The following is a 22,249-nucleotide window of genomic DNA, read 5'->3' as shown; positions in this document are numbered from 1 at the left end:
AGCAGTATTATACCCAAAACCAAAAATGTAATATATTGCAGCTTACATGTGTTGCTGCATTAGTTTTCTTTTTTTTTTATTCTTTTCCCTTCCTTTCCAGTAACACACCTCCTGTATTAGTGTACCCCCACTCTGGATGAAGGAGAACATGGGACACAGCAGACAGCAGCATTGCTGATCTGAGGGGAGGGAAGTGTTAGATGTACTAGCAGATTTAGATACACTAAAAAACCAAACTCCATCTTACACTGCAGGTACACAAGCAGTTACAGCAACAGTTTTTCTTTCTTTTGAATAAAGGTTGAATAAATAAAAAAACTGTTTGCTGTTTTCGGTGCTACGTGATTGTAAGCACCCCTGTCAGAGGTAAATAGTGTCACAACACTCCTAACTGATACATTTGCAGGAATGCAGGAAAGCTTGTTATGTTGAAAAACAACAGACTTACTGACTGGATCACAAGATCAAAATATGGAAGAAAGCCTAAAAAGAAAATGTATGAAACCTTCAGATCTAAGAAATGGTAAGCTACTGTAGCAGAATTTCCAGGCATTGGGTCTGATGGGGGTCTGCCATGGTTACCGGAAACGCCAGCAGCCCAATTAAGTGTGAGATCTGAGACAATGAACGGTCCAGAATCTTTGTTTTGTTTTGTTTATTTTATATGGGGATGGGAGAAGGGAATGAGTGGGAAACTCCTAGGTACAAATTGGGACTCTTGAAGAAAAATGCCTACTGACGCTGCCCTGACATTGGCTGAATGCCGGTCAACGCCCGTTGGCGCTTGTGAATCTGACTTGCTGTCTGTGAACTTGAGTGTAACTTCTGACACTTCTGGTTAGCTCAAAAGTCAAGCACTGTACTGAAGACTGACTTCTGACACTTCTGGTTCTGGTCTAGTACTGCTCCCTCCAGTCCTTCCTAACTCTCTGTTATCCTGTAAGTTTGTATTCATCTGCTTGGAATAAACATACCCTATTGCTGCACTTAGATGGCGCTGCTCTTTCTTTTTGTTTTGGGAGTACCTGTACCTATTCTCTGAAAAAAAAAAAAAAAAAGCCCTGGTTACATTATATTACGTTTTGTTCTTAGTTTTAGATACATTTTGTTTATTTCATGTATCAGTATCAAACTCTGCTATTCTATATCTGGCTACATTTTGATTCAACACAAATAATAAATGCTTTTACCCAATCACACACAGGCAGCTTCTCTAGCACAGAAGATGGAGACGCTAAAGTGCCTCCTCCATACCCCCCTGAGCTGAGAAGGATGGTGCTTGCAGATCTGCGTCAAGCATGGAAGGGCTGGCACAGGGTTCAAAAATGCAGGCTTACAGGTTTACAATTGTACGCTTGTTAATGGTGCCATTGTATGCAGATCAAAGGACAACAGTTTGATCAGCACATAACACTTATTTATGAATGAAGGCTGCACAGCCACTATTCATTCTGTAAATAAATAAAGAGCAGGGCCTGGCAGCATCACTGGAGCATATCTACATATTACTATGGTAGAGTGGTTTACGGGTGTAATCAGTGGGATCCGCTGTCCCTTTCAAATCTGATCTGTTGCACTCTGTATATCAGAAGCTGCTGTTACACTTGACAGCCACAGACCATCCTTAGACGACGGCCCTCCAGCTGTTGCGGAACTGCACATCCCATGAGGCATTGTAAAACTCTGACATTGACAGGCATGATGGGAATTGTTGTTCCTGAACAACTGGAGGGCCATAGTTTGAAGACCCATTCTATAAAGGCTACTGCTACAGTTGCCCCCCTTTCCCCTACCCCCACACAGGGCCAAAGGAGGATGTCTTTTCTGACTTTGTGCCAGTACTGCATCAATGTAACACTTAACCTGCGAACAACAATATACTTAAAATACACAAAAGCTGAGACTTTTTGTGTTGCACAATGTTGTGTAGCGGTGTTAAATATACCTAAGGATGCTGTTTGATACCCGGGAAGGAACTAGGCTCCCTCTAGTGACAGTTACATAGAATTTCCCGGGCCGTGACTTTCTTTCCAGGGAGTTGAGGAGACTACATCTACCATGGTGCTTTGCAAGATCCAGGGTGCACGGCTGCACCGCACGGCTTTATGGGGGAAGTTATTTAAAGGAAGGGAGGAGCCAAGCTCGGCCCTTCTGCGCTGGACTCCGAGGAACCAAGAAGCTAGAGCTGAGGACTGATGCTGGATATTAGGCCAAAGCCTCTAAGCCTGGAGTGACGGCGTTGAACCGTTCCATCTCAAGCACGAGACAATCTCCCGGAGGTCCCATCGCTGTTTATAGAGACCGGAGTCATCCACCAAGGAAAGACCTTGTGCGGCCGGTACAGCTACCCGAGACTAAGACCACTGTGAAGCGCGCGAAGGAGAAACTCCTGTTGGTGAGAGGGCACCTGCCCAAAAACTAACTTTATCTGCCAAAGACTTTACCTTCCAAAGAGGTAGCTTTATCTACAGATAGCGGTAGCGTAGCAGAAGGTGATAAACCCCGGGGTAGATCAGCATCCTCTCTCAGGAGACTCATAGACAAACAATAATAGCTGTAAAGGAGTCGCCAGAGGCCTATCTCTCTCACAGAAGTTATTGCTCAGTTACACAGACACCCTGCGGTGACAACCAACAGCTCACGGCTCTTTCTTTTCTCTCTTGATCTTCATTCCTAATGCGGATTACAAATATATCTGCGCAGTAATTTTGCTTGCGAAGATTCAAAGAAGAAGAAAGAAGAGAACTTTGGGAGAGGGACTTAGATAGGCCTACCTGTCTGGTACCGTGTCTAACATAAAGGAAGGGAGAAGTGTGGGGTATTTCTTTTATCTTTTTAAAGCTGATTCAAGTAACTCATTTTAAGGAACTGTGTTTCAATGTATCTTCCTTGTTCAATTTGATGCATAGTAAACTAAGCTTTGGTTAATTACAATCCTGTGTGTTGTTCCATTGTGTGTCACCCAGAAGGACTACCATTGGAAAAGGTAACAAATCACTGTTGCATATTGAAGTATTGTATTCCAATCTGTGTATCCATCGGATAGTTCAGTCCTATTCTGGGTCAGTTGTGCCTGAGGAGGGATCGAGCCAATTCCGTGGGTTGTTAGGCAGGGTGTAGACCCAATAACATAATCAGCAGCTCCTGCGGGGGTGGTGCTACACGTGGGGGCTCGTCCGGGATCTCTACAGTCCTGCAACACAACCCTCTCAGCCACAGAATCCCCTCCCACGCAGAAATGGATCCTGCCGCTGCAGCTGAGTGGTGCAAGGAAGAGAATGTCACAGTGGAAAATGGCCTGGTGGTTGAAATCAAGGGAGAAGCCTGGACTGAAGAAAAGCTCCTCCCTGTTTTAAGGGCACTATCCACAGACAGGAAATTCTGGGTGATTGACATAAAAACCGACACCACTGTTCCACACACGTATGCACTGTGTGAGTGGAGGAAAGGGGTCCCTGACCATTTTAATGGAAACAGTGTAAAAACTACTGACCAAACAGAACTTTTCCTAATACATCCAGGAATTCCTACTGCGGGTCCCTCATCCACCACTCCTGGGGTATCCAGCCAAGAGAAAGGTGCCCAAGAAGGGCATCCTGAGTCATCACCTTTGTCGACTTTTAGCTCAGAACTGTGTGCTGTTCTTGGGGAGATTGTAGCAAAATGTAGTAAGGACTCCCCGAGCTATCTGATGACTGGATATAGGAAACTCCGGACATTCTCTGGGAAACAGCCTGTGCCTTCAGCAGAAGATGGGTTCGAGGAGTGGTTAGACACCGCCACTCTGGAGGAATGGGAGGTACCAGAACAGCACAAGAAGCAGAGAATCACAGAGAGTTTAAGGGGACCTGCATTAGAGGCTGTATGTAATCTAAAGCTTAGCAAGAAGAATTGCACTGCACAGGATTATTTGGACATTCTACAAGATGTGTTTGGTCGGACGGAGAATGCGACTGAACTTCTCTACCAGTTGGACCACTGTTATCAAGAAGAGGGGGAGAAGTTGTCCGAATTCATTAAACGCCTGGATAGGATTATCCACCAGATCCTGTTAAAGAAAGGAATAGACCCCCGGAAAGTAGATGAGACTCGTGCACGACAGGTTCTGAAAGGGGCTCAACCTTTAGATCCCATTGCCATACTGTTACAAACTCGTCAAGATGGCGGCATTCTAGAATACCCTGACCTGATTCGAATGGTCAGAGAGGAAGAGGTCATGTTGGATAACAAAAAAGTTTGACTCAACTGCCCGAGTTAGAGTGATAAGTGTAGAAGAGGGTGACTCTCAAGTTGAACTCCTAAAGACCCAAGTGTCTCAGTTAATAGAAATGGTGTCCATCCTGACTGGTCAGGTATCCACTCTACCCAAGGGGGGTATATCGGAGAAGCCAGATGAACCTGCTAGCCTCGGCGCAGATCCAGAGCCAAGACCTGCAAGATTGCTAACTTGTTTCAATTGCGGGGGAGTCGGGCATGTTAGAAGAGTATGTCCCAGCCCAGGAAAGGTTGTCATGAAACCTCGCAAGCCAGCGGGAAACTTCAGAGGGCTCCGGGTGAAGGAGTCAACCGGGTGTCCGCCAGTCGTAAGGGACTCCAGGAGGCTCACTGGTTCAGGGAAACCGAGTCAGGGGGTCAGGTCTAGATACAACACCCCTAATTCTAGACTCCGGGTTACTGAGGGAAGGAAAATCAATGCACACCGGGTTCAGCGGGGGCCCACACCAAGGAAGAAAAAAAAAAAGAGGGCCTGGGTACAGAGAACTGATTCAGGCCATAAGGCCACTTCAAAAGAATTCCCGTCTGACTTGGTTGGACCCTCCCCTGTGGTCTCAGTTCAGATAGAAGGAATTTACACAAGAGCCCTCCTTGACACAGGGGCCCAAGTGACTCTTCTGTATAGAGATTTCTATGATAAACACCTCACCCATCTACCTCTGCAGAAGTTGGAAGATCTGGAGATATGGGGTATCGGGACTCAAAGTTTTCCATATGACGGGTATCTGCCAATCAAGTTGACCTTTGACCCATCAGTGGCTGGTGAAGCGGAAACCTTCGACACCTAGCGGTGGTTTTTCCTCGTCCATCAGGGGCCAACAAAAGCTCTCTTATCGTAGGAACAAACACTGACCTGGTAAGGCGCCTTCTGACACAACTGGTCCAGGGACAAGATGCCCCAGCACCCAGGATCCACCCCATGCTACGGCAGGCCTATCGACGATTAGTGTTGGAGCAAGAGACCCCTCCAGAAGGAGTTGGACGACTCTGGAAGTTGGACAGAGCGGAAAAGGTCTTGCAGCCAGGAGAGGTGGCCTGTTTTAAGGCTTCTGTTAAACTCACATGGCAACAGCCGGGCCCTTTCATCATCTTTGAATCAGGTCCTGAGGAAAGGAAGAGAGGGATAGAAGTGATCCCTGAAGTGATCCCTTTGAAGGTGTTACAGAAAAACCATGGAAGGGTTTTAGTGAGTGTCAGAAACCCCTCTGCTACACCGGTGAAGGTACCGGCCAGAGTGCTGCTGGGCCAAGTTAACCCGGCTACCCCAGTTGCCCCCATTGATCTCAAAGAGGAAGAAATGGGCGAAGCTGTCATAGAGGAACTCTGCTCTGGGAACGCTGCCCTCTCACCGGAATGGGTGAAGAGGGCCAAGGCACAACTTGCTCGATGGAGGGAAATATTCTCTAAGGACGAGTTTGACGTGGGATGTGCCAGGAGTGCCACTCATAAGATCCGCCTGAGTGAGGACAAGCCTTTCAGGGAAAGAGTACGGCGAGTCCCCTTAGGTGACTTAGAAGATCTACGTCAACAGCTGGCAGAGCTCAAGAAGACTGGGGTTATCCGAGAATCCAGGAGTCCGTATGGTTCTCCGATAGTGGTAGTCCGGAAGAAAAACGGATCTCTGTGGCTTTGTATCGACTATCGAACATTGAACAGAAGGACCATCCCAGATCAGTATACCACTCCTCGAATTGAGGACGCCCTACAAAGTCTGTCAGGGGCGAAGTGGTTCAGTGTGATGGACTTAAAGAGTGGGTATTATCAGATCCCCATGCACCCTGAAGACCGGGAGAAGACAGCCTTCATAACCCCCGTGGGGTTCTTTGAGTTTAATCGCATGCCTCAGGGGTTGTCCGGGGCCCCTGCTACCTTCCAAAGGCTGATGGAAAGGACCGTTGGAGATATGAATTTGATAGAGGTACTGGTATACTTGGATGATGTTATCGTGTTTGGCAGAACTTTGGAAGAACACGAGGAGAGGTTGGAAAAGGTCCTGAAGAGGCTACATGAAGAAGGTCTGAAACTTTCTCCTGAGAAGTGACAATTCTATCAGTCCTCGGTCCATTACCTGGGCCACATCGTGTCTGAGGAAGGGGTGGCCACTGACCCAGACAAGCTGGATGCTGTCGCTTCCTGGCCGAGACCCACAAATGTGACCGAACTCCGGTCATTCTTGGGCTTTTGCTCCTATTACAGGAGGTTTGTGGAGGGGTTCGCCCAGATTGCCCGACCCCTAAACGAGCTCCTAAAGAACAAAGAAGATGATGTCCCTGAGTTGGTAAAGCCGGCGAAGTCCACCATGGGACCCCGGAAGGCTAAGGAATCCATCCAGGATCAGTGGACCCCGGAATGTGAAGGGGCCTTTGTTCAGCTGAAGAAGACCCTAACCACTGCCCCTGTGTTGGCCTATGCGGACCCCACAAAACCATATGAACTGCATGTCGATGCTAGCCGAGATGGGCTGGGGGGGTACTCTACCAGGAGCATGAGGGTCATCTGCGACCTGTCGCCTACGTGAGCAGAAGTCTACTACCTGCTGAAAGGAATTACCCTACCCACAAACTTGAATTCCTGGCCTTGAAGTGGGCAGTGGTTGACAAACTGAAAGACTACCTGTACGGAGCGGAATTCATTGTCAAGACGGATAATAATCCCCTCACTTATCTGCTGACTACAGCCAAGCTGGATGCAACAGGACACCGATGGTTGGCCGCCCTCTCTAGCTTCAATTTTAGCCTGAAGTATCGGCCAGGAATCAGAAACAGGGATGCAGATGCCCTATCCAGGAGGTTGCATGCTCCACAGGAAACAGAGGAAGAATGGACTCATTTGGCTCCAGAAGGGGTGCGTGCCCTATATCAGGGAATGGAATTTCAATCCAGAGGAGGGTCAAGAGCAGAAGAGATTGGGGTTTCGGCTGTCGGAGTGCCCAAATACTATTGCAGGGTGACCCAGGTTGAGGGGGAAGGTTTGCCCCGGCTGTCAAAAAGGGACTTGCGGAAGGAGCAGTTGGAAGACCCTTTGGGAAAACTTCTGTTGGAAGCCTTGGAGATCCAGCGCCCTGAGTTGCTTCTAACTGACTCCCCTCAGGGGGCCCATCTGTTACATAGAGAATGGACCCGGTTACAGATCAGAGAAGGAGTGGCTTACCGGAGAGGTCCATCCGAAGATCTGGAGGAGAAGTGGCAACTGTTCTTACCAGCTAAATACAGAGAGGGAGTTCTGGCCGCTCTTCATGATAATCATGGCCATCTGGGGCCCGAAAGAACCTTTCAGCTTGTCAGGGACAGGTTCTACTGGCCTTGTATGAGGGCTGAAGTTGAAGGATACTGTCATTCTTGTGTCCGGTATATACAAAGGAAGACTCTGCCACGTCAAGCAGCCCCAATGGGCCATCTCCAAAGCCAGGGACCCATGGAACTGGTGTGCATTGATTTCCTTTGCTTAGAGCCTGATCTGAGTGGCCAAGGGAATATCCTTGTGGTAACAGACCATTTTACCAGATATGCTCAAGCTTTCCCCACAAGGGATCAGAAGGCCTCAACGGTAGCCAAAGTTCTTGTAGAGAAGTTCTTTGTACACTATGGGCTACCACAACGCCTCCATTCTGACCAGGGAAGGGACTTCGAAAGCAGACTGATCAAGAGACTGTTAGATGTGTTAGGCATTCAAAAGACTAGAACCACTCCCTTCCATCCACAAGGGGATGCCCAGCCTGAACGATTTAATAGGACTCTTTTGGACATGTTGGGAACTTTGAGCTCAGAGAAGAAACAGCACTGGGGCAAACATGTAGCTGCCATTGTGCATGCCTACAACAGCACTGTCAGTGATGCTACTGGATATTTCCCTTATCGGCTGATGTTTGGAAGGGAGGCTCGGTTACCAGTGGATTTGGCCTTTGGCATTTCGCCTGATCATACCTCTTCAGCATCGCATAGAGGATATGTGGACCGACTGCGGAAGAGTCTGAAAGCGGCCTATGACAAGGCCCAGGCCACATCTGATCAACGTGGACTGCGGAATAAAAAAAATTTCGACCTAAAAGTTCGGATCCATGACTTGCAACCAGGGGACAGGGTTTTTTTGAGAAACTTGGGTGTCCCGGGAAAACACAAGTTGGCAGACCGCTGGAAGTCCCAACCTTATGTTATCTGCAAGCAACTACCAAACCTTCCTGTGTACCAAATTTGGCCTGAAGGAAGTGTGGGTCCATTGAAGGCTTGGCATAGGAACCATTTGCTGCCTCTCTCTGAAGCGGTTCGTATGCCCCCTGTGGAAGATTTGTCAGAGGCCCCTTCGACTTCTCGCCGGTCCAGACCAGTTACCAGATCTCAGACGACGCTCCCAGATGAAAGGGAGGGAAGTTCTCCATCTGAAGATTTGGAAGATGAAGAGGAGGTACCTGACTGGTTGTGGTCATCGCAGTTGTCGGAACCCACACCTGCCTCCCTGTCTTCATCTGACTTGGCTGACAGAGGAGCCCTTCGGGCAGAAGCCCCTGACTTCGTACCCTCTCACATGCTTCCAGAAGAAGTAGCTGAGGATGAAGACCCTGAAGAGGAGGTTGCACCTTTCTCTGAAGAAGAACTCACCGCTCTTGAACCATCAGATTCCTATGTGTTGGGACATGAAGAGGTGGACATTGATGAATCCTCAGAATTGCCTGGTCCTAGTACCTCTGAGAGCATGCCTCCACAGGAACAGAGGGAAAGGAGAGTCATTCACCCACCTAAGAGACTGACCTATGATCAATTGGGTGAATGTTCGGAAGAAGCTGTCTTTACCTCAAAAAGATCTCCTGACCAGCCTTGTTCTTCCACCGCAGATTTGGTGGAGGACAACCCTAGCTCACCCCCAGGCACATCTGTACAAGCCACCCAAGTGTCGGGGGTCTGTGACCAGACTTGTCTTCCCTCCCCCGACAATTGGTGGGAGGTTCCTTTGTCGAACCTGTGTTGTAATATGCAGTTGTTGAGTTTGGCTTCTGCTCCTGAAAAGACAGATAACTCCCTGTTAGGCATATGTTGATGTTTTTGTTGTATAATGCCAACTTATGCACTAGGGTACATACTGTTGACCTCTTTGGGGACCAAAGTTTCTCAAGTGGGGGGAGTGTGTAGCGGTGTTAAATATGCCTAAGGATGCTGTTTGATACCCGGGAAGGAACTAGGCTCCCTCTAGTGACAGTTACATGGAATTTCCCGGGCCGTGACTTTCTTTCCAGGGAGTTGAGGAGACTACATCTACCATGGTGCTTTGCAAGATCCAGGGTGCACGGCTGCACCGCACGGCTTTATGGGGGAAGTTATTTAAAGGAAGGGAGGAGCCAAGCTCGGCCCTTCTGCGCTGGACTCCGAGGAACCAAGAAGCTAGAACTGATGCTGGATATTAGGCCAAAGCCTCTAAGCCTGGAGTGACGGCGTTGAACCGTTCCATCTCAAACACGAGACAATCTCTCGGAGGTCCCATCGCTGTTTATAGAGACCGGAGTCATCCACCAAGGAAAGACCTCGCGCGGCCGGTACAGCTACCCGAGACTAAGACCACTGTGAAGCGCGCGAAGGAGAAACTCCTGTTGGTGAGAGGGCACCTGCCCAACAACTAACTTTATCTGCCAAAGACTTTACCTTCCAAAGAGGTAGCTTTATCTACAGATAGCGGTAGCGTAGCAGAAGGTGATAAACCCCGGGGTAGATCAGGACCCTCTCTCAGGAGACTCATAGACAAACAATAATAGCTGTAAAGGAGTCGCCAGAGGCCTATCTCTCTCACAGAAGTTATTGCTCAGTTACACAGACACCCTGCGGTGACAACCAACAGCTCACGGCTCTTTCTTTTCTCTCTTGATCTTCATTCCTAATGCGGATTACAAATATATCTGCTCAGTAATTTTGCTAGCGAAGATTCAAAGAAGAAGAAAGAAGAGAACTTTGGGAGAGGGACTTAGATAGGCCTACCTGTCTGGTACCGTGTCTAGCATAAAGGAAGGGAGAAGTGTGGGGTATTTCTTTTATCTTTTTAAAGCTGATTCAAGTAACTAATTTTAAGGAACTGTGTTTCAATGTATCTTCCTTGTTCAATTTGATGCATAGTAAACTAAGCTTTGGTTAATTACAATCCTGTGTGTTGTTCCATTGTGTGTCACCCAGAAGGACTACCACTGGAAAAGGTAACAAATCACTGTTGCATATTGAAGTATTGTATTCCAATCTGTGTATCCATCGGATAGTTCAGTCCTATTCTGGGTCAGTTGTGCCTGAGGAGGGATCGAGCCAATTCCGTAGGTTGTTAGGCAGGGTGTAGACCCAATAACATAATCAGCAGCTCCTGCGGGGGTGGTGCTACAGTTGTAATAGGCATAGCTACCAATTTGCTGAAAACATTTTATTGTTATTTGAAAGTCAAATATAAAAAGCTTCACTGCTTGATTTGTAAGACCCCGTTCACACAGGGGCGACGCTACTTGCTGGGGTGACCTCGGCGCGACATGCACGGACTTCATATCATTGAAGTCAATGCAGGTCGCCTCCAGGTCGCCCCAAAGTAGTACAGGACCCTTTTTCTAAGTCGGAGCGACTTGTGTCGCTCCTATTAGAATGGGTCCTGTGCTAATCAATGGCAGGCAACCCACCGCGACTTGTCAGGTGACCAAGTCGCCTAACAAGTCGCGCTAGTGTGAATGGGGACTTAAGAGTACTCAGATTTATAAATAAATACATTAGTTAATTAGTTAAAGTAAATAAAGATAAAAATAAGTGAATTTAATATAGGTTGTTAATCAGAAATAACAGTATTACATTTTTTTTTAATATCTCTTTGTTTGGAATAAAAAAAAAAAATGTTTTGTAATATCTTGCTAAAATACACATAGGTTCCTTCAGAAACGTAGCTACTAGCATACCAAATAAATTATCTAAAAAAACAAAATGTGAATTCCCTGGGAAAATACTGTGAATGGGCCTCTATTAGAGGTTATTATACAGAAAATAGCTTCTCTGAGAATTGAAAAAATAGAAAAACATATGAAAGTATTTTATTTTATATCTGGATTCCTGGTTGAGTTTGGATGTTTGAGAATAGAACAGTTATAAATAATAAGGCAATTCTCTCTGAAAATAATTGTAACTCTGCTACTGAATGAATGAAAAATGATTTCCAGCTAATCGTTAAATAAAATACATTGAATGCATTGCTTACTTTTTGTAAAATAATTATAATGATGCTAACATGTAACTTGTTTCATCTGAATAGAACTGGAAATGCCTGGATGAAGTTTTCTGAGATAGGAAGTCTTAATAGGGCAAACATAAGAGGAGAGCAGCCTTTAGTGTTCTAATGACATGTCATGAAATTTTGTCTGGTTTGTTGTTTACAGCAAATTAGCTAAAGCCCTGAATAAAATGAGCAAGCATTTTTGTATTTCATAATTATGAGAAAAAGTAATACAACTAATAGGTAACACTGAATACCTAAACAGGAAATTATTCAATATAACATTAAAACAATATTATTAACCACTTTACCACCGGAGGATTTTGCTGTCTTACGTCCAGGCCACTTTTTGCAATTCAGCACTGTGCAACTTTAACTGACAATTGCGCGGTCGTGCGACGCCATACCTGTCCTTTTTTTCCCACAAACAGAGCTTTCTTTTGGTGGTATTTGATCACCTGTGCGATTTCTACTTTTATGCGCTATAAACAAAAAAAGAGCGTAAATTTTGAAAAAATAACAATATTTTTCACATTTTTTTATATGAAATTCCCCCCCAAAAAAATTTAAAAATCTAAATTTTTTAAAATTTTTGGCCAATTTGTTTTCTGCTACCTATGTTTGGTAAAAAAAATCACAATAAGAGTATTTTGATTGGTTTGCGCAAAAGTTATTGCGTTTACTAACTAAGGGAAAGATTTCTGTAATTTTTGGTGTTTTTTTTTTTTTTTAACGAGTAATGGCGGCGATCTGTGATTTTTTTTGCGGGACTGCGACAGATCGGACCCTTGACTGACATTTTTGACACTTTTGGGGGTACCAGTGACATTTCTATAGTAATCAGTGCTATAAATATGCACTGTTACTGTAAAAATGACACTGGCAGGGAAGGGGTTAATTTTATTGGAGAGGGAGGGGTTAATGTATGCCTGGTGCTTACTAACGTGTGTGGGGGGAGGTGACTGAGTGACACAAGGACAGATCGCATGTTCAGCTATGCTGAACCCTGCAATCTGTCACTGTTTGTCACTGAGGAGATCCACCCGCTCTGTTTACACAAGCGGGCGGATCTCCAAACTCGATTCCCCGACGATCGGGGAAGAGCAGCGGCGATCGCCGCCGCTCCTCCCCTGGCCCGACTCCCGCTGTGAATGAATACAGCGGGAGCGCCGCCCACAAGGGGAGGAGTCCAGCGACGTAGTACTACGTTGCTGGACGATAACGAGCCACTGTGCTGCAGTAGAGGCACAGTGAGCGGTCGTAAAGTGGTTAAATGATTGGTGTTCTTGCAATTAAAATGTGTTACAGCCCAATTTTTTTTTTTTTTTATTTAGCTTTGGATAGAGTAGGAACAGGTTAAAACAGGGTTTATTATTGCTGTCTAAAGTATATTCTGCCAGTTAGATTTCCCTTCACTTTCTGTCTTGGAGACACAACAGAAATGAGAAAAAATTTCTTGAAAGAGAGGGAAAATCCCATCTTAGACAGTTATCATCAGAACAAATGTCTCTGTTAAAACATTTCCCTTGCTTCTCTTGCTTTCATGATAACTAGTTTTTTTTCTCTTGCTTTCTCTCTCGGCTACAGTGGTCACCAGAACCAATAAAGGGATGACTCTCCCCAGCACTAACAAGGACTGCAATAAAACTTTACAATGGGTCTAACACTTCCCCATGCTACCTAAAACAAAAGAAAATGTTTTGTCTTACATACACTTTATAGGAGGGAAAATATTTAGAAACTCCAACAAATGCTTGTGGTATATAATGAAAGATCTACAAATTATGCTTATCAGCAGTGCCGGGACAAGGCCATCCAGCGCCCAGGGCAAAGATGCCAAACCGTGCCCACCCTTCCCTTAGGATAAGGGTCAGGGCTCCCCCATCCCTGCAATAAAGCATTGCGCCCAGGGCAGCCAACCCCCCTGCCCACCCCTTATCCTGGCTCTGCTTATCAGTAACAACTGTTTGCCTTTGTCTAGAGAAGGGCTGTCTGTTCAGTCCGAACCCAAATTTTGCTTGTTCTGAGAAGCCACTAAATCGGTTTTTGACTGGAGTTGAACCTTCAGCTGCAATCAAAGGTCTTACATTCAGCTGTCAGACGGAGATTTCTTATTGACAGCACATTGTAAAGAAAGGAGCAAGGATTGTGTAAAAACAAATTGTGAGGGATCTCTGTGACATCTTTGACCAAATATGGTCAAGTCTATGTTTGGTCATATCCATATTTGGTCAATTATGTCACCCAGGAATGTACCTCTTTGTTTACTTTTAGCAGTGGGGTCCAGGAGATCTCATTGAGTGACTGGAGTCGAACGTGATGGCAGTTGCTGGGTTTTTTCTTTGGCGGGTTAAGGTTCAGCATAATTGACCTGGGTTGGCATGGCTGGACGACATTGGATTCACACCATGGGGTTTTTTTTCTTTGTTTTTTTTTTTCTTTAATAAAGGACATGTTAAAAACTCTATCACTTTGTTTCTTCACTTTTCACAATTTGTGTAAATGATGATAAGTCGGCTTGTCCTCTCCCTTTTCTGGTGGTCAGTCATGCTGCATGCTTGGATAAGGTCTAGTATGGACATTGCTTTGTGCACTGGTCCAAATCATTTGGTTGAGAGAGGATTATGGTGTGGGGTGTTTTTCAGGGGTTGGGCTTGGCCCCTTAGTTCCAGCAAAAGGAACTCTTAAAGCGGAGTTCCACCCAGTGAACGTTTTTTTTAATAAAAATACCCCCGGGACAGACAGGGCTGGTACATTCCACAATGGCTAGCCTCTGATCTGTCCCGGGTTGCACTTACCTGAAAGAAGAAATACTTACCTTGAAAATGTATTCTCCAGCGCTGCCATCTCAGGTGTGGGCAGCTTGAAGCCAGCACGATCCTCTTCTGTGTCCTCTCCCGTCTTCTTCAGTCTCACGATGCACTGCACCGGCCCCGCCGTCACTTCTGGTGCCTCAGCGTCATTCCTGCCCAGCTTCTGGGCATGCCCAGAAGCTGTTTAGCAAGGTATGATGGAGACCGCACCGGAACTGACGTCAGGGCCGGTGCAGGCGCATTGATTCCTGGGAGCGATGACGTTCAGCTCCCAGGAATCATTGCAAAGCCAGGAAGTGACGAATCGCTCTGGCCTCCGAGGGGAGGAAGAGGAAGTAAGGTAAGTATATTTTCTTCTAAACGAGGTAAGTAAAAAAAAAAATAAAAATTGCGATTATCCATTTGTTTTTCAGGTGACCCGGAGCGAGAAGATGGAGGTAAGTTTAATTTTAGGGTGGAACTCCACTTTAAGGCATCAGCATACCAAAACACTTTGGACAATTTCATGCTCATAACTTTGTGGGAACAGTTTGGGGTTGGCCCTTCCTGTTCCAACATGACTGTGCACCAGTGCACAAAGCAAGGTCCATAATGACACGGATGAATGAGTTTGGGGTGAAGGAACTTGCCTGGCCTGCTGACCTCAACTCCGTAGAACACCTTTGGGATGAATTAGTGCACAGTCTGCGAGCCAGGCCTTCTCTCCAACATCCGTGTCTGACCTCACAAATGCATTTGAGGAAGAATGGTCAAACCTTCCTATAGACACACTCCTAATCCTTGTGGACAGAAGAGTTGAAGCTGTTATAGCTGCAAAGGGTGGGCCAACTCATTATTGTACTCTACAGACTAAGACTGGGATGCCATTACAGTTCATGTGCATGTAAAGGCAGGCATCCCAATACTTTTGGTAATATAATGCAGATGTACTGAATATGTTTTCTAGTTTTATTTTTCTTTAGCATACGCTAAGTCCAGCCATGTTCTTTATTTTTGTTTATTTTTTGATAGAGAGTTAAAATTTCATTCAAGTTATTACTTCTGTCTGCGACCACATTTGAGAGATATTTTCCCACTCCGTGTTCATGTGACATAAGGAAGAAAAATAGGGTGGGGCTGTCTTGGGGCAGGAAGACATTACCAGAAATAAAAATAGGGACACAGACCGACATAGAAAAGGCTCCAACCCTACCTTGTTCTACTAGAAAGAAAATAAAACAGTTTGGCTTGGGTTTTGTTGTAAAGCAACCTAGGTGACCTTTCCAAGCAAACCTTGGACAATGGTCCCAGTCAGTATTCTAGCTAACAATGTATAAAACTTGATGTATGCATAGTTTTTATTAGTATTTCCCCTAAAAAAAGACTGGAATCTATCCTTCTGTGCATATACAGTATCTCACAAAAGTGAGTACACCCCTCACATTTTTGTAAATATTTTATTAACCACTTTACCGCTGAGTACCGTAGTACTACTGCGGCAAAGTGGCTCTTGTAGGTCTGACGACGTAGACCTACGTCGCCAGACTCCTCCCCTGTAGGCGGCGCTTCGCGCCGCTGGAGGCGCGCTCCCGCTGTTTTCATTCACAGCGGGAGTCGGGCCAGGGGAGGAGCAGCGGCGATCGCCGCTGCTCTGCCCCGATCGTCGGGGAATCCAGTTTGGAGATCCGCCCGCCTGTGTAAACAGAGCAGGCGGATCTCCTAAGTGACAGGGAGTGACAGATCGGACTGTTCAGCATAGCTGGACATCCGATCTGTCCCTGTATCACACAGTCACCTCCCCCCCCACACGTCAGTAAGCACCAGGCATACATTAACCCCTCCCTCTCCAATAAAATTAACCCCTTCCCTGCCAGTGTCATTTTTACAGTAACAGTGCATATTTATAGCACTGATTACTGCAGTAATGTCACTGGTACCCCCAAAAGTGTCAAAAATGTCAGTCAAGGGTCCGATCTGTCCACCCCAATGTCGCAGTCCCGCAAAAAAAAATCGCAGATCGCCGCCATTACTCGTTAAAAAAAGAAACACCAAAAATGACATAAATCTTTCCCTTTGTTAGTAAACGCAATAACTTTTGCGCAAACCAATCAAAATATGCTTATTGCGATTTTTTTTACCAAACATGGGTAGCAGAAAACAAATTGGCCAAAAATTAAAAAAAAATTGGTTTTTACATCTTTTTTGGGGGGAATTTCATATAAAAAAATGTTAAAAATATTGTTATTTTTTCAAAATAAGCGCTCTTTTTTTGTTTATAGCGCAAAAAGTAAAAATTGTACAGGTGATCAAATACCACCAAAAGAAAGCTCTGTTTGTGGGAAAAAAAAGACGTAAATTTTGTTTGGGTACGGCGTCGCGTGACCACGCAATTTTCAGTTAAAGTCGCACAGCGCCGAATCGCAAAAAGTGGCCCAGACGTAAGACAGCAAAATGCTCTAGTGGTAAAGTGGTTAAATCTTTTCATGTGACAACACTGAAGAAATTACACTTTGCTACAACGTAAAGTAGTGAGTGTACAGCTTGTATAACAGTGTACATTTACTGTCCCCTCAAAATAACTCAACACACAGCCATTTATGTCTAAACTGCTGTCAACAAACGTGAGTACACCCCTAAGTAAACTGTCAAAATTGGGCCCAAAATGTGTCAATATTTTGTGTGGCCACCATTATTTTCCAGCACTGCCTTAACCCTCTTGGACATGGAGTTCACCAGAGCTTCCCAGGTTGCCACTGGAGTCCTCTTCCACTTCTCCATGATGACATCACGTATCTGGTGGATGTTACAGACCTTGCGCTCCTCCACCTTCTGTTTGAGGATGGTGCACAGATGCTCAATAGGGTTTAGGTCTGGAGACATGCTTGGCCAGTCCATCACCTTTACTTTCAGCTTCTTGAGACAGTGGTCATCTCGGAGGTGTATTTGGGGTCGTTATGATGTTGGAATACTGCCCTGCTTCCTAGACTCCGAAGGGAGGGGATCATGCTCTGGTTCAGTATGTCACAGCACATGTTGGCATTCATGGTTCCCTCAATGAACTGTAGCTCCCAAGTTCCAGCAGCACTTCTGCAGCCCCAGACCATGACACTCCCACCATCATGCTTGACTGTAGACAAAACACAATTGTCTTTATACTCCTCACCTGGTTGCCACCACACACGCTTGACACCACCTGAACCAAATACATTTTTCTTGGTCTAATAAGACTATGGAACTTAGTTCCTGTATTCCATGTCCTTAGTTTGCTTGTCTTCAGCAAACTGTTGGCAGGCTTTCTTGTGCATCATCTTTAGAAAAGGCTTCCTTCTGGGACCACATTCATGCAGACCAATTTGGTGCAGTGTTTGATCTGAGCACTGACAGGCTGACCCCCCCCCCCCACCCCTTCAACCTCTGCAGCAATGCGTGCAGCACTTACACATCTATTTCCCAAAGACAACCTCTGGATATGATGCTGAGCACATGCACTCAACTTCTTTAGTCGACCATGGCGAGGCCTGTTCTGTGTGGAGCCTGTTCTGTTAAACCACTGTATGATCTTGGCCACCAGCTCAGTTTCAGGGTATTGGCAAATGTCTTATAGCCTAGGCCACAACAATTCTTTTTTTCAGATCCTCAGAGAATTCTTTGCCATGAGGTGCCATGTTGAACTTACAATGACCAGTATGCTCCCCATTCACACCTGAAACCTTGTAGCACTAATGAATCACATGACACCAGGGAGGGAAAATGGATATTGGGCGCAATTTGGAAATTTTCACTTAAGGGTGTACTCACTTTTGTTGCCAGCGGTTTAGACATTAATGGCTGTGTGTTGAGTTATTTTGAGGGGACAGTAAATTTACACTGTTATACAAGCTGTACACTCACTACTTTCCACCAATCATGACTTTTGCATGTGCTCTCAACTGGAATAGTGGACCTCCTAAATTACAGGAGGTCACATAAGCCATTTATCCCAGAGGGGTTAATCTTCTCACCCTTCCCCTTTAGGCTTTCTCCAGGCACAGCTCTTAGGACTGTAGTAACATGAGCCTCTTAAGGGTTACTCCTCCTCCACAGGTTTAGCAATAATCTCAATCTCATAAACCAAAGGCATATCATCCTGCTTTCCATAAAACACACAGGTTTATTACAAAGAAACATTACAAACATGCATATTCACATAGGTAGATAGATCGCTTATCAAATTCACATATACCGCTCTTTCTGTGGCTAATACAGATCAATCCTGTTTCCTCAAACTCCTGAGAATGCTTGTGGCGTGATGACTTCCCATTTTTGGCTCCGCCTTATACATTACACCTTTAGGACTTCATCTGGGGATTCTCTGGGTGCTTTAGCTTAACTTACAGTATGTATGTATTGTCACTGCTATTGATAATATTATATTGTTTGTTCACATTTTTATCATTTTATGTTATGTAGTGGGTTATACCAATAATTTGTTTGGATTGTGTACTTAGGAGCACTGCACTTTATTTATTTGTTGCTTTGGTATTTAGATGTGAATCACTATTAGTGTTTAGCTGCTCTTAGGTGTTAGATTGAAATTTTGTTTGCTGTGCAGGAAATGGGAGTTTGTTCATAGTTCTAACATTGGGGAAGGAACAGATTAAAGGCATATGTGAGTGATTTCATTTCCATTAGAGGTACAACTGAACAGAATTTCATTATCAAAGTCAACAGACCAGAGGAGCTAATTGGTTCAGTGACAGAACTAATACAATTATAGGTTTCTCATAAAAAAATGCGTATATGTGCTCATAATTTTATGTGTAAGCTCAATTAAAAAACAATACAATAGTTATAGGAGGCGAGGTATGAATATGAGACCATCTATGTGCATCATAAAAGTATATACACACTTGATCCTATAGTTGTTTTAAATAAAGAAGACATGAATTAAAATGACATTTCAGTTTCCCCCTTTTAAGTTGAACTAGAGATGTAACATGCCCAATATATAATCAGCGCAATATAAATAATACTAAGTGAAAAATCTGTGTACAAACTGATAAAAATTACTAATAAGTGAATATGTGATCAACACAATAAAAACGTATACACAAAAAAAGAACAACTCATTAGTCCCAAAAAATATATGTTAGTGATTGCTGCTAACACCTATCAAAGTGTGTCCACCTGCTGTGACTTTAAATCAACAATAATATAACAAATCAAGTGTAGCGCAATCCAAAAAAAATTCCACCGCCTTGCAATATTGTGTAATGTTCAAAGAAATCCCACAATACAGTGACTTCAGTGACCACCACCTCTGGCTGGAATAACTTCTCACCTCCAAGCAATGACCCCACTACAGAGTCCCAATCACCTGTATATATAATAAAAAATAATAAAAATAAGTTGCGCTACAAATTGAAACATACAGTCAGGTCCATAAATATTGGGACATCGACACAATTCTAATCTTTTTGTCTCTATACACCACCACAATGGATTTGAAATGAAACAAACAAGATGTGCTTTAACTGCAGACTTTCAGCTTTAATTTGAGGGTATTTACATCCAAATCAGGTGAGCGGTGTAGGAATTACAGCGGTTTGTATATGTGCCTCCCACTTTTTAAGGGACCAAAAGTAATGGGACAGATTAACAATCATAAATCAAACTTTCACTTTTTAATACTTGGTTGCAAATCCTTTGCAGTCAATTACAGCCTGAAGTCTGGAACGCATAGACATCACCAGACGCTGGGTTTCATCCCTGGTGATGCTCTGCCAGACCTCTACTGCAACTGTCTTCAGTTCCTGCTTGTTCTTGGGGCATTTTCCCTTCAGTTTTGTGAAATGCATGTTCAATTGGATTCAGGTCAGGTGATTGACTTGGCCATTGCATAACATTCCACTTATTTCCCTTAAAAAACTCTTTGGTTGCTTTCGCAGTATGCTTCGGGTCATTGTCCATCTGCACTGTGAAGCACCGTCCAATGACTTCTGAAGCATTTGGCTGAATATGAGCAGATAATATTGCCCGAAACACTTCAGAATTCATCCTGCTGCTTTTGTCAGCAGTCACATCATCAATAAATTCAAGAGAACCAGTTCTATTGGCAGCCATACATGCCCATGCCATGACACTACCACCACCATGCTTCACTGATGAGGTGGTATGCTTTGGATCATGAGCAGTTCCTTTCCTTCTCCATACTCTTCTCTTCCCATCACTCTGGTACAAGTTGATCTTGGTCTCATCTGTCCATAGGATGTTGTTCCAGAACTGTGAAGGCTTTTTTAGATGTTGTTTGGCAAACTCTAATCTGGCCTTCCTGTTTTTGAGGCTCACCAATGGTTTACATCTTGTGGTGAACCCTCTGTATTCACTCTGGTGAAGTCTTCTCTTGATTGTTGACTTTGACACATATACACCTACCTCCTGGAGAGTGTTCTTGATCTGGCCAACTGTTGTGAAGGGTGTTTTCTTCACCAGGGAAAGAATTCTTCGGTCATCCACCACAGTTGTTTTCCGTGGTCTTCCGGGTCTTTTGGTGTTGCTGAGCTCACCGGTGCCTTCTTTCTTTTTAAGGATGTTCCAAACAGTTGATTTGGCCATACCTAATGTTTTTGCTATCTCTCTGATGGGTTTGTTTTGTTTTTTCAGCCTAATGGTGGCTTGCTTCACTGATAGTTACAGCTCTTTGGATCTCATATTGAGAGTTGACAGCAACATATTCCAAATGCAAATAGCACACTTGAAATGAACTCTGGACCTTTTATCTGCTCCTTGTAAATGGGAAAATGAGGGAATAAAACACACCTGGCCATGAAACAGCTGAGCAGCCAATTGTCCCATTACTTTTGGTCCCTTAAAAAGTGGGAAGCACATATACAAACTGTTGTAATTCCTACACCTTTCACCTGATTTGGATGTAAATACCCTCAAATTAAAGCTGAAAGTCTGCAGTTAAAGCACATCTTGATCATCTTGATTGTTTCATTTCAAATCCATTGTGGTGGTTTATAGAGCCAAAAAGATAAGAATTGTGTCCATGTCCCAATATTTATGGACCTGACTGTATATATAATATATATATGGTATAAAAAGTCCGTATAAATGTCCAATACTGAAACGTGAAGTGAGGTAACTGTGCAGGTACCGCTTACCGGAAACAAATAATAAAAAGGCCAAATTATAAGAGACGACTCCAACTGCCCTCAGGAAGTAGACCACGGTGGACCTCTCGGTTCCGACGTAGATCTCCTCAATGGGAAGGTCTGATATGGAATACAAAAATGCAAACGCCATAGCGTAAAACCAAAATAAAAAAGTAGAAAATAACACCCAAAGTGATTAGGAACGCCAAAGTTCCCGTGCTGAAAGATGTAAGTAGTGAATAGGTGTGAATAAGATGGAATCACAATCACCACTAGACTCAATAGGTACCTCTTACCAAAATGTGATAAGGTAATAGCCGAAAAAGGTGAAGTCAGACACCTCCCCCAGTAGGACTACCGCTTACCAAAGGGACACATATGAAGAGCATAAAACAGATAAAGGGTCCCAACCATGCAAACCAGAGAGGGCAACACCGATTATGAATACCCTTACCGACTCCAGGTAAGTAATGGGCAGGGCAGGCAAGAAGTTCAAAAAGGACCAATCCGCTATAACCTCCGCTGGGAGCTCCACCAGGGACTCAGGATGCAGATGAAGGCATCAACCATAGAACACAGAAGAGGACGCCATAGCATAAAACCCACGGATAATTTATTGTATAAAAAGAATAACACTTACAAACATCAGATGACATGTGCAAAAGGAGAGAGGTAACAGCCGCCGGCCGGACGGCTCCGCTCGCCCATCCTTCGTGGACGAATACGTGAAGGTGACGTCAGCACGCCTGTATATATGTCACTCTGGGTCCCACTGGGATATTCTTCCTCAAGATGTTCCTGGACCAGACTGGACTCCTGCAGGTATAAAAA

At 44.6% G+C, this 22,249-nt stretch overlaps 1 protein-coding gene across 1 annotated transcript in view; it reads right to left on the bottom strand.

Moving 5' to 3' along the window:
- Positions 1–21,569, bottom strand: part of LOC309558696 (uncharacterized protein) — a gene marked incomplete at both ends in the record, with an annotated part of 160,368 nt that extends 138,799 nt beyond the window's left edge. Inside the window, 1 exon segment of the mRNA XM_082261754.1 lies at positions 21,428–21,569. Within this exon segment, the coding sequence (XP_082117880.1) occupies positions 21,428–21,569 (142 nt within the window).
- Positions 21,570–22,249: the final 680 nt, after the last annotated feature.

Source organism: Pelophylax lessonae (genome assembly GCF_965119305.1).
Source record: "Pelophylax lessonae genome assembly, chromosome: 6".
Classification (NCBI taxonomy): Eukaryota; Metazoa; Chordata; class Amphibia; order Anura; family Ranidae; genus Pelophylax; species Pelophylax lessonae.
The sequence above is the reverse complement of the archived record's forward strand: the minus strand, read 5'-3'. Positions and strand labels throughout refer to the sequence as shown.